The 13,641-nt window shown below is 44.7% G+C and overlaps 1 protein-coding gene across 4 annotated transcripts in view; it reads right to left on the bottom strand.

Moving 5' to 3' along the window:
* Positions 1-13,641, bottom strand: part of SLC1A2 (solute carrier family 1 member 2) — a 139,485-nt gene that overhangs the window by 125,072 nt on the left and 772 nt on the right. The window contains exon 1 of one of the 4 annotated variants that reach the window (XM_029956656.1): positions 13,546-13,635. The exons of the other annotated variants lie outside the window; for them this stretch is intronic. Within the exon in view, the coding sequence (XP_029812516.1) occupies positions 13,546-13,562 (17 nt within the window). The 5' untranslated portion in view covers positions 13,563-13,635. Of the gene's footprint in view, positions 1-13,545; positions 13,636-13,641 lie in introns of those variants that run through there. 4 annotated transcript variants of the gene reach the window in all.

Here is a 13,641-nt window from a genome sequence, read left to right as displayed (position 1 = left end):
CTCCCCTATGACCCAGCAACAGCACTGCTAGGGATTTACCCAAGGGATACAGAAGTGCCTGATGCATAGGAGCATATGTACCCCAATGTTCATAGCGGCACTTTCTACAATAGCCAAATCATGGAAAGAGCCTAAATGTCCATCACCTGATGAATGGATCAAGAAGATGTGGTATATGTATACAATGGAGTACTATATGGCAATGAGGAAGAATGAAATATGGCCATTTGTAGGAAAGTGGATGGACCTCGAGGGTGTCATGCTAAGCGAAATAAGTCAGGCAGAGAAGGATAGATACCATATGTTTGCATTCATAGGTCTAACAGGAGAGACCTGGCAGGGGACCATGGGGAGAGGAAGGGGGAAAGAGAGCAGGGAGGGGGGGGAGAGAGGGACACAGATCAAGGGAGACTACTGAATACTGAAAACGAACCATGGACTGAAGGGGGAGGGGGAGGGAGGGAGGGGGGTGGTGGTCATGGTGGGGGGCACTTGTGGAGAGAAGCACTGGGTGTTATATGGAAACCAATTTGACAATAAACTATTAAAAAAATAAATGATTTCTGTGGGAAAAAAAAATTAAACTAACAGCCACTATAGGAATTTGTCATCTTTCCCAGACAACAACATAGGAACATGACTGACTGTGACAAATACAGTGGTAGCTTCACAAGATAAGTTGCCTAACTAATTATTCTTGTGAAGCCACCGGGACGCTATCAACCCTTAGCAGTCAAAAGTCAGGTTATTGACTATTGGGCAGGGTAGTTCAACTGACCACCAGAACCTTAAAAAAAGGACATGTCCCAAGGAGCAAAAGGACATGTTCTCTCCACTGTGGTCCAGAAGTCCCTTAAAACCAGACCCTCTGCCCTCTGTAAGCTAGACAACTCAATTACACTCCACGCATTGTGATCATGATAATAAATTGGGGCACAAAGCAGTTAATGTAGTCCTAATCCTCAGACAGACACCAGGGTGGCGAGCAGACAGACAAGAAAACACCCAGCACAGTCCGTTATCACAAATTGCCAAGAAAGGTCTGAACAAAGTGTAATTGGAACAAACCCCCTGGAAGAGACACAGTTCAAATGTCACTTCTTCTGAGAAGCCTTCCCTGCCTTCCCTGATGGGCAAGGCAGATGAGCATTCAATCAATAGAGGCTTACTGAGAGTGTGGTGCCAGGGTATAGGGGAGCAGTGACGGACCAGCCACCATATTCCAGTGTGGGGAGGGGAGGTGGTAGATACAAACAAAAAGGTAAATAAATAAACTATTTAGAAATCATAACCAATGCCGTGAAGGGAGCAAACGCAGAAGATGAAGTGCAGCCGCTATAGTGGACCTAGTTTTTGGAGTGATGCAGGAAGGCCCCTCTGGGAAATGACGTCCTCACTGAGAACCTAAGGCTTTAGGATAAGAGGGTGCCGGCCAGCTGGAGCATGGAGGTGGGTGGAGGGACGGAAGTGGTCCGGACCAAGGGAATGGGCTGTAAGGTGGCAGCCAAGACCATTGCGTCTGAGCTGTTTGAGCTGATGTGAGAGCCCTGGCAAGGGAGAGAAAAGGCCAGACTTAAGGTGCTGATGGAGATGGAACTGAGAAAGCTTACATGGTGGGGCTGATGGAAGAGAGAAGAAAACAGGGCTAATACCTATACTGCCGCCTTGAACGGCCAGATGGATGGTAGTGCCATTTACTGAGATGGGAGAAGCCTGGAAGGGTGTGGGGATAGGCCTGCAGGAAGAAATATCAAGAGTTCTATTGTTGCCCTGGTTATTTGGAGAGGTCTGTGCATCGCATAAAGGGAGATGTCAATTAGATGACAGGATATGTGAATCTGGAGCTTGGAGAAAAGATCTGAGCCAGAGATATACAGTTTAGAGGGTGTCTGGTGGCTCAGTGGGCTAACGTGTCTGACTTTGGCTCAGGTCATGACTTCACGGTTGGTGAGTTCAAGACCCACATCTGACTCTCTGCTGTCAGCGCAGAGCCCACTTTAGATCCTCTGTCCTCCTATCTCTCTGTCACTCTCTTCCCACAATAAATAAACTTAAAAAAATATATATATACATTTTAGAGTTTTCAATATATATGTGAATGTACCCAAGAAATTATCCAAAGAGAATGCAGAGCTAAGGAAATGGAGATCAAGAATGAATCCAAGGAAATGTCACCAGCTACACAAGAGTACAAATGAATGGTTGGGAGGAAAGAGAAGAATCCCAGCTGGGGGGACTTAGAGAGGATTTCAGAAGTTAAATCTTAGAAAATAATGACAATGACTACTAAAATCTATCCAACTCTAGCTGGCTGTCCCGTCTGCCTGTCACTCCAGGGATCACCAGGGTGGAAGGCAGAGATCTGGCCGTCTAGGCAAGTGACCTTTCCCTCCCTCTCAGTCCTGAGGTGTCCTTCCCTACACTGTGGGCCGTGGGATCAGCCAAGCAGTAATAGTATAGGAACTTGGCCAAGCACTCACAGAGCTACCCTCCCCTCCCCTGCAGGAACTCCCAAAGCTAGCAGTGAATTACCCTCTGGTTCTAACTCCCTCCTTCATCAGCTTCTACAATGGGCACCCAAGACATCACCACCAATAACCGAACTTTTAGCATATGAACATGCTCACATCTCCCCCATCCTAAAAAAGCCAAGGCATAATCTCCTCTCCATCTACTTTCCTATTCCCATCCTCCTCTTGACTGTCGCTCTTGAAAAAAAAAAAAAATTACATTCCTTGGGGCACCTGGGTGGCTCCATCAGTTGAACAACCCAACTTCGGCTCAGGTCATGATCTTGGGATTTGTGCGTTTGGGCTCGTGTCGGGCTCTGTGCTGACAGCTCAGAGCCTGGAGCCTACTTCTGATTCTGTGTCTCCTTCTCTCTCTGCCCCTCCTCCGTTCATTCCTTTTCTCGCCACCCATTCTCAACACATGCCAACATGGCAACGATAGCCACCACTTTGCTGACTCCGGCACAGGTCAGTGATGGCCTTGAAGCTAATCATTCCAATGACACTTTTCAGGGCTTACATTGTTTTACCTCTCTAGAGCGCATAGCACTCTCTCTCACTCCAAGACACCTGCTCTCTCTGGAGTCCCCTCCTTATGTCTTAGCATCTTGTGAACCCTGAATTGCCTCCTCTGCTCATCTACAGACACTAGAGCACCCCAGGATTCTTCCCCCAGCACCACCTCCTCATTTTTCTTTCTAGCTTCATGATCTCTCTGAGTGAGTTCATTTATTTCTGTGATCATAAATGCACTTCATCAAGGCCCCCAGACTCTGATATCCGACTGCTCAATGAGCATCTCCACCTGATGTTCCACCAAAAGTTCTAAGCCAATATGATGAACCCAATTGATGACCTACTCCTTCAACCTTGCCATCTCTCTCCTGAATCCCTTTTCTGCACTCTCTTCCACCCCTGTTTGCTTAAGCCAGAAGCCCAAGAGACTCCCTCCGGCTCACCCACTACATATACTTGGTCACTGAGGCTTTCTAAACATCCTTGAACCTGGTAATGCAAATGTATCCCTGTACCTTCATTTGGACCATTATCTCCCACATGAATCACTGCTGTCACCTGAATCATAACTGGTCTCAGTGTCTCTGCCTCTTCCTCTCCTCCAGTTCATATTCCACCCAACATTGTTGTATAGCAAGGACTTGGAATATGTGTCTGTCAGCCAGGGACTGATTAAATCAATGGTTATGTGGGTATACGGCAAACTATTATCAGATATATATAACATATGCACATATACTTGGAGGTATTAAGTGAAAAATCAAGTTGTAGAACAGTCTGTATCAGATGGCAAAATCTGCATATTAACAATAGGATGTTTATATGGGCATAGAAAAATGTCTCAGGGCACCTAGATGGCTCAGTCTGCTAAGCATCTGATCTCAGCTCAGGTCGTATCAAATGGTTTGTGGGTTTGAGTCCCGTGTTGGGCTCTGTGCTGACAGCTCAGACCTGGAGCCTGCTTCGGGTTCTGTGTCTCCCTCTCTCTCTGCCCCTGCCCCGCTTTTCTCTCACTCTCTCTCTCTCTTTCTCTTTCTCACTCACTCAAAAATAAATACACATAAAAAAAAAAGAAAAACTGTCTCAAAGGACAAACCAAAAACTGGGTAATTCTAGAGAATAGGATGGAGGTTGAAGGGATTGTTTTACTTCTTTATTTTATGCCATTCTGTAACATTTGAAATTTGTGTGGGTTTTTTGGTTTTCTGTTTTTTAATAATGCCACTTTGTGTTATTGTCACTGGTATTGTTACGAGGCAAGAGCCACTGGTCCAGAGAACCAAAAGTTAAAAATGTTTGTTAAAAATAATATCTTTGACAGAAATGATTCATGTAACTTTGGAATATCCCTTTATTTCGCTTGTAGTTAAATTCTTTGTATAAAACGGATTTTCTAAGTGTTGACTGAATACAGTGTTGTCTTTATCCAAATACGGGAAACACGCACAGTATCTATTTGCCATAGTGAATAATAAATTTGAAACTCTATAAAGCAAGTAAAGGAAAGAAAGAAAGGTAATTTTCTGTGTTGCCTCGCTTTATCATCGATTGCTTTACAATTGAGCCATTTGAATTAAATTGTCAGGCTAATAAAAACACAAACATTGATAACCAATGTCTTAGTCTCAGACAGCAGAGTCAGCTAATGTGAGAGAATAAGGAGAAACATCCATAGAAGTACAACCTACAAGGCCTTAGATGAATGAAGTACAAACGTGCTCTTTCATCTCTGAACATACCTTAGTATTTGTCAAGGGAACAGAGCTGAGACATGTCACCCTAAAAGCACCTTTAGCTGCAGACTCACAGGATCCACGAGACTGTGAATCAATAGGACAAAGCAGTGGATATTCCAGAAAAGGGTTGTCCCGTTCACTGCCCACCTTCTCCCAAGGTACGGACTCCATGGGAAACACACTAGTGGGAATAGAGAAAAAGCTGATGCCAGCCATGGAAATAGCAACGATGGCTATCCTCTGGTTCCCAGAATATGGATTGCTCTTTCTGGCCCCTCCCACTTAGAGCTGATAACCCTTTCCCGGGCAATTTCAGATAATCGTCCTCCTGTTACTTTTGGAAGGTCTGGAGTGAAGAGAAGGTCTTCGGTCATCAGTCTTTGGCAGCTGTGTGGGTCACGGGTAAAACTGAGTAAGAGGATGCCCGCTAACTCTTCCCATCCTTGCCTGCCAGAATCCAACTTCTGCCTGCCCTTCTCCCCCAACACCCTACTCTTTTGAGACTCTATCTCTTATGACAGATAATAACTTTGTGGAGGCCTGTATATTCAGATGGAAGGCAACTGTAGCATTATTTGATTATCTCTCAAATGTTTGAATTTGGAGTCAATAATGGATGCTGTGATGTGCCACTGAGGTTCCCATGCTCCCACCTTCAGAACTGTAAGATGTCTTCTCCTACCTGCTGGCAGTATCACTATTGACACTTACCAACTACAGAGCCCTCTAGAGCCGTGCCCTGTACTCACCCAGGGCCATGCCCACTGCCCAAGCAGCGGCTGGTTGATGCAGAAGTGGAAAAGCCAGCCCTCTTTCCTCAATTCAGGATCGTTCAGAAGAAACATCCCTGCACCAGAACTTCCTGTGGGATGGGCCGAGCCCTCTGATGTGACTGTTTCAATGTCTCCGTCTGCCCACCACCCCTTGCTTCCTTCCCTCTTCCCCCAGGATCTATATGCTGACAGCTCTCTTCAACAAACTTTAAGCACACAAGTCTCCACCTCCAAGTGCTTCCCAGGACCAACCAGCAACAATGCCTCAAACCCAATGTATCAATGTCTTGAAAGAATGCAAATTTGAATATTCTCAGACTAATAGATGAACTTCTACAAATGATTCATTCTTCATCTGAAATGGCAGCAATTAATCATGATCAAAAAAATCAATGATCCCTTCAGAGCTCCTCTTCTATGCTGATTTTATTAATGTCTGATTGATGACGCTCAATCCCAGAGAAACACTAGGGGGACAGATTTGGTCTATAATTCCATTACTCTCTAATCTATTCTTATAAATTAGTAGAAAATTTATTTTTTCTAGACCATATGTTGCATCTGAATTTAAAAAACAATAGCTGAACCCATTCCCCAGGGACCCCAGGGGCCTCTGAGTGCCTGAGGTGAGTGTTGTCAGCCTATATCCATCCATTTCACCTCTAGATAAGTTTATCTACTTGTGTTTTGTTCATGTTGACTTCCATCCACTTTCCTAACAAAGCTGGCTATCAGATCACAACTATCCTTTTAAGTAAAGACTGAGATAAAAACAAAAATACAATTTGGTCTGCAGCAGTCTGCTACGTCTGATACCAAACAGAAAAAGAATGCTTTTCTTTTTTAATCTGTCCTTTTACCTTATCTCCCTTTGTGCACTGCAATTGCTCCTTCTATCTGAAATTCTCTGGCTTAATGTCTACAAACTGGGGTCTGACCATTGTTCTCAGTTGCCTAAACTTATTCCCACTTTTTTTTTAATGGAGGCATTTTCCTTAATGTCACAACTCCATTCAAAGATAAATGAACTTCTCTGTAATCACTGCCATTCTTCTTGTGCTTTGTCTCTTAAATTCTTTATCATCTCTTTTGGCAAGGACACTTGGCTATCCTGTTCCCTATGACCAAAATGATTGGAGACATCTACTGAAGCTAAAACAAACAAACAAACAAATAAACAAGGGGAAGATCTGTGAAGTTTTAAGGAAATGTGAATTAACTGCAAAATGTGGAGACTTTGAAACACAGTTTTAGATGAAAAGAGAGGCACCCAATAACAGCATAAAACCAAAATTTCTCAAAGCTTCAATTTCTCCATCTGCAATATGAGCATAATATTCCATAGTAATTTTCCAAGGGTTTAATGAAACCTTAATGAAATCATATGTGTATAGTCACAGAGACTTGGAAAAAATTGAAATGAATAGTCCTATTTATTTTTGTTTATGGTGACATTTATGAACACTGTCGATTTATGACAATTGTCTCACAAATACTAAATGATATATTTGGTGGAGATGTATTTTTTAAGTCAAAAAAGAATGGGAGTGTTGTGGGAGCTGGGAGTCCCTACACACCAGGGGCTTCCAAAGGGAATCAAACCACCAGTCTGGACAAAGTGCTGACATTTACTGCCACCTATTAAGTGATCAGCAAATGGTGCTTAAATACATGGCAACATGACCTCTGAAAAAATCTGTCCTCAGTTTAAAAGGCATCTCTAGTCATCACTGTTTGCATATGTTGCAAAAAACGAACAAACAAACAACAAAAACCCACCCAACAACAATATCAGCCCTGCTTCTGAAAGGGTAAGGCGAAGAGCTCTTTCAGGAAAGTGGGAGAGTGAAATCACAACCCTATGTAGCTACACTTGAAATCATATAGGAAAGGATAAATCCCAGAACTGCAAAATGTGCAGCTACATTTGCCACTAAGAAGGGCATGCCTGAGGCTCAGTATTCCAAAGGATGGGACTCATGTGGTCATGCCCTGGGCCATTTCAGAACACTGAATCTGAATAAGACCATGTTACTGGACAACCAATAATTACAAAAGAATTCATCATTAAGAATAACCCAAAGCAAAGTTAAAGGAAATAATAAGAAAGTAGTGATGAAAGGGTTAATGAGAAAACGTAGCTGGAATTACCCTTCATGTCATAGAAATGGGGTTTTATAGAATTCTCCCAATCCACAACCACTGGGCAGTGGCATGCCCTAAAAGGACAGAACCAAGCTCTCATTCTCTCAAAGGGCGCCTTCGAGAGGTAAGGAGTCAAGAAGTAACATGAATGAGTCGTCTCAGAAAAGACTATGTCCAAGCTGAAAGGCACATGCCCTATCTCAGAGGACAGCCACTTGGCCCCAGCTGACCCCAGCTCTTGGGACTAAGCCGTGTAGTCTGGTGGTTAGGGCACCTGGGTTTACAGCCTGGCTTTGCCACTCACTAACTGTGAAACCTTGGGCAAGTTACTGAATCTTTCTATGCCTCAATTTCCACACCTGTCAAAGGGGATAATAATAGTCCTTGTGCATCACATTGTTGGGGGCGATTACATAAAATAATACATGTAAAGTGCTAAAAACAATGCAGGGCTATAATCACTCAGTAAGTGGTACCAAGACAAGAGGGCAGATCTTTTGCCATCAGATTTCCCAATGTCTGAGAGAAGCCAGAATCAGGGTTCCTTTTTTAGGTGAAATATGTTTAAGTAGAAGCAAGTAATTGTAATATTTTCAAAATCCTGTGTAAACCCAAACATACATGCCTGTGGACCACGTACGGTCACAGGCATCCAGTACCTCACATCTAGTGCTGTGGGAAGAGCAATGCTTGGGATTCAGACAGGTCTCAGACCCACTTCTAACTCCGCTACCAGCTCTGTGACCCTGACAGCACAGTGCCTGGGAACCGGGGACAGCAGGGGCACACGAGAGAAAGTCCTGTGCCAGATTATGAAGAGCAAGTGACAGATGGCATTCTTGACCAAATGTAACAGAAGAAAGTACTCTCAGTGATTTAATGAAGCCTGTAATATAAGGGAGGAGGGGGGAGAGGGCCTCTCCCTCCTTGTCTCCTTGACCTTCATTCAAGGTCTTTACCATGTACCATCATGTATCCTAGAGGGAGGCAGGATTGACACAGCCACCAAAATTGAGTCCATTCCCTCCATTCCATTCTCAAAAGACAACACTTGCTCCATGAGTCTGTAATCCAAGCTAGCTACCAAGACTGCCAGCATCACCAGAGGGCGGCTCAGCAGACAGCCGTCAGACCCGCCACCTACTCGGAAAATTAAATAAATACACCAATGAAAGATAAGTAAACAAATACCACACTGTTTAAGAAAAACCAAAAAACCAACCATTTTGGGGGGGAAAAAGCAAAGCACTAAGAAAATGAGTTAGTCTTTTTAAAAGTTTAAGGATCTTCCCTTGTCTCCATTTGCCTTTGATACCGCTGCCCCATTGTCTTTTCTGCCATCATTTGAAGCCAACCAGACAGATTTATAACAAGATGCTAGTCCTTTTCTACTCTACTGACAAATATGCAGCCCATCTGCTGCCAATCAATGATGGAGCACGTGGAGATGGAGCAACGAGGTATTTTTAAACACTCTTTTAATGAATTCATCCCAATGACCAGGCACTTGATGCATGAGGGGCGAGGGGCGGGGAGAGGGAGGAGAGGGCACGCACGGGACCTGGTAAATAAAGAGATTTGCCATAATCTGGATTCTAAAACCCTTGCTATGAAACATCCTGCGTGCCCCCAACAAGCTGTTAAGAGCATGAAGAGAAGCCTGCAAACAAGGTGATATATGGCATTTGTCAGATTTCTTCAGACTTCAAGGATGAGTTCTTAAAATGCAAGGAAAACTAAAATTTTATCTTGAGAGGGACACCTACATTGCTAGAAGATTTTCAATTTAATGGTATCTTATTTGATGAAAATAATCATAGCAGGCAATTGAAACGAAGAATAGATTCGGTTCCTTAGGACAAGCCAGTCCCATGGGGGAGAAAAATCAGCATGGAAAGCAATTTAGTTTGCCTTTAAGTGGGGGAAAACCAGACATCTGGGCATTGGTGATACAGTCATAGAGGAGGGTGGGGAGGGGGAATTTTCATTGAAATCAACCTGAGCTGAGCTTCGAACAGTAGAAAAGCTTTGCAATCCGGGATCTGAAGATTTATGGCACAATGACCCAGAAATTTCACATTTAGCTGTTAAATATTGCTTGTTTCTGCAACCAAAGCACTCTTTCTTAAGGACATTTCCCTGTCTGACAATTTCCTTAAATTTGAAGTGAAAGGGGACAGAGTCTAATCGTGTTGCATTAAAGAGCAAAAGAAGGGGCCGCTGATACTGATGGACAGACCTGTCTTTTGGTTTTTAACATCCTGGCTCTGCTACTTCATTCGGTGGAAATCCAGTTTCATTCGGATTTAGAAATTGTTTCTTGTTAGAATTGAGCTTCCAATCACTCACAAGAGGCCGTCTTAGTAAACATGAAATGGCTTTTTCGTAATTCCACTAGAATCTATTTTACCCAAGGAGGCTGTTTTTACATTCTTCAAAATGAGAAATGAAAGTGGCAGCAAAGCCCAAGGCATGCAATTCGCAAAGCCCTCTGGACCCCAAACCCCATTCGCTCCGCTTGCTTTCCAATAAGTCCACTCCGTGGGTCCTTCCTCCGACTGACCTCAACCTCAGTCCTGAGGGGAGGAGGGAGAAGGCAATCGTTATGCTTTGTTTTTGTTTGCCTGAAATAATAAATCCAGAGGTCTCCCTTGCCAGGGTTTTCTGCTGTCAGCAGTTCTGTTTCATGGGCTTTCTCAGTCAAACTGAAACCCAAAGCCTTGTGGTTGGCTTTCGCCCTGACCCCTTGGCTCCTGGGACCTGATCGGAAGACAGATCACCGTGGATGCCTGACAAACACGGAGACTTAGCAGTCTTTCACCCCCAGAACATATTTCTAAAATGTTCACCTCTACAGCAGCGAGGCATTCCAATATAACTCAGTCCATCATTGACACTAGCCTGTCTGCCACCAACTACTTATAATCTCTTTCCAATTTGGGTCAAAGACCTAAATCCATAATTCTAGTCACGTCTGGGGAGCCAGAAAAAAAAAAAAAGAGTGCTCAACTATCAAATTAGATGCAGCTTTGCAAGAGAATACCTCTCGGGACCTGGGAACTACCAAAGAGTCCACTGTTGGCTTTTATGGAAACTGGATACTAATAATCCCAATTCCAAATAATCAGAAGCCTCAAATAACCAAAGCGCCTTGTGGTATGCTTTGCAAAGGCAAAGCTCAAGCGCAGAGGCTGATAATAAGAATATTCCAAAAGGCAATCTGCAGGGTGTGTGTATGCCAAAGGGTTGAGGGAAAGCGGATAATCTTCTGTGCTAGACATGCCCAGCACACCCCTGATGATAACTGACATTTCCGGATGATAACCCCAAAGTTTTGCCAAGTCCGGGAATCTCACTGGAAAAATGACACTACATTCTACACCATTTTATTCTTAAATTCCATTTTCATTGGACCGCCTCCTTCACAGACATTGGAAGAAGCAAATACGGTGATGTACACAAATGAGCTTTGCAAGTGGGGTACTAAATAAACCTAAGATGTCACTATTGCCTCTAGCTGGTAACCGGCCTATGCAGTTGACAGTAACTATATCACCAAATGAATGGTAACCAGAATGGTCAGTTCACCATGTTCTCCCATTTCCCAAACACTCTGGATCCAATCGAGTTGAAATGGAAATACAGGTATTGAAAACATATAAGTGTGTTGCTATTTTTGCTTCCTCCTCAGCAATGTGTTTCAAAGAAAGAGCTTCAACATTGGTAGAAAGCAGAAGCTAATGAAGGCAAGTGGCCTGAGGAATCCCCATGTACTTGTTTATGAGGCAAATTAATCAAAGATATCAGAACAGGCCAAGAGAACAAGTTACCAATCAAAGTTGTTGATTAGAGGCAGCATTCTAAAAGCCAGCGCTCAAACTACTTATGTGTTTGTATCTCCGTAGAGTGCCTAGCATGTGACATCCACCCAGTAGATGACCGGAAAGAAAAGACAGAAGAAAGGAAGAGACAAAGAAAGACCAGGCTTCTGAAAATGTCACCTGCTCATCAGTCATTGTTCTTAAATGATAATGGCTCATAGCTCTTTCTATATGTTTCCCAGCCTTTCCATTTTTTTCAATTCATCTCCTCAGTACAAGGTTTGTTTTTTTATTTTTATTTTTTGGCCGATTTTTTCTTAATATGCAGTGTATAAATATGGCATTAATTTAATGTGAATCTTAAAAATACTGAAAATCATTTCCACTCTGTACTTAATGTCAAATCATTTGACAACTCTCATTTAGGACAAAGAGGGGGCAAACACCTTTGGGGTTCTTTGTTACTGCCTTCACCATTTCCTTCACTCCCTGGCTATCAAAATAAGGGGTGAGTTGGGTGCAGGATTTGAAAGACTACCATCATCCACCTCTTCTTTCACAGACGTTTTGCAACCTAGCTCTTAAAAGCAGGGCTAAGTCTAGAAGGACCCTTTCTAATTTGAAAGACTGATTAAACAGGAAAGGCTCTGAGGTTGAGCCATATGGGCTCCTAATATTTAATTCCAGAGCTCTGTTTTAGGACAAGGTGCCAACCTCCCTGTACACATGTGTTTTCTGGAGGATCTTTCTTGGTGAAATTATATTCCAAAAGAAGTCCACACTGCTGAAATGTCAGTATGAGAAGAGAGAAGAAGACTCCTGGGGACAGGAAAGGGATGCGTTCCTTCTCCTGAACACAGAGAGACGGTTTTAGAACTACCTTCCTTTTGTTGAAGTTTGGAGTCTAAAGATCGAACTTGGGAACCAGTTTTTTACTCTTGCTTAGAGACCCCTTTCCCCAAAACAAGCCTATGGTGTTGGAAACATTTATTCGAGAGAAATTATGGAAAACGCCAGGGCAGAGGATTCTTCACCAGTCCTCGGAGGAGGTTCTGACACACTGGCTTTCTACACAACTTGAATCTGGTGATTTCTGGCAAGTGGCTGGTGCAATTTTGTGAATTAACCAAAGAGCTGAGCTCCCCAACCAGAACCTGTCTACCAAGCCAGAAAAGTTTCCTTGGAGATTCTGGACATTGTTCTGGACCATTCCTTTGAGGTGGGAGTATTCAAAAGATCCTATTGCCTCTTGCAGCCCTGGTACACTCTTGCTAAAGACAGCTGTCATCAATCACTGGGAACATCCCCCCTCCAACTGCTGGCTTAGAAGGCTGGAGAGAACTCCAGTGCCCTGGGCAGAATGGGGAAGCCAGCGCCTTACCCAATGGAATCTGGGGACTCCTGTCCTTGCCCAAAACTACTTCGTTTCCCGCCTCTTCCCGGGAAGTACCCAAATCTCTTCCACTCTTCCTTTGAGCTGGCCAGGGAGATTCCGCCATCCAAGGACAAGGTGCGATCTCCACCGGCCAGGCATCCTCTCGGCGACTCTGCCGCAAATCTGACATTCAAGGCCGCGCGCGCTGGTCCTCGCCCCGCCCCAGTCCTGGTCCCGGCTCATTCATTCCGGGCCGGTCCCCACCGTCTAGCCCGCGCCGCGCTCCCAGCACTGCTTCCCCGGGCAAGGTCTGCCGCGCACAGCGTGCCCAGTCCCGTATTGCTTTTAAATCTCAAAAGTAACCTCAAGACGGTTTTTCTTTTCTCTTTTTTTATCCCCCGTCGGACTCTTCTTCACACCGCCACGGGCACCCTTTTTGATTAAAATAAACCCATGGTCCGTCTCCCACATATTCAAAGGGTTAAGTGGCTAGCTTCGCCAAAGAAGACCGATCCCCTCCCCACGTTCGCAGCCCCGGCCGAGCCACCGCTCCGCAGCCGTCTCCGAGGCCCGGCACCGACGTCTCCGCGTCCCCATCCCGGATGAGGGGCCACCCCCCTCCCTCCGCGCGCGCCCGCTCCCCGCGGGTCCGCAGAGAAGCCCCCTCACCCTTCGGTGGATGCCATGGTCCGGGGAACGCCCCCTCCTCTCCGGCGCTGTCCGGCGGCGGCGGCGGCGGCGGCGGCGACGGCGGCGGGCGCGGGG

This window comes from Suricata suricatta, chromosome 11, assembly GCF_006229205.1.
Source record: "Suricata suricatta isolate VVHF042 chromosome 11, meerkat_22Aug2017_6uvM2_HiC, whole genome shotgun sequence".
Lineage (NCBI taxonomy): Eukaryota > Metazoa > Chordata > Mammalia > Carnivora > Herpestidae > Suricata > Suricata suricatta.
This window is presented reverse-complemented; position numbering and strand designations above follow the sequence as displayed.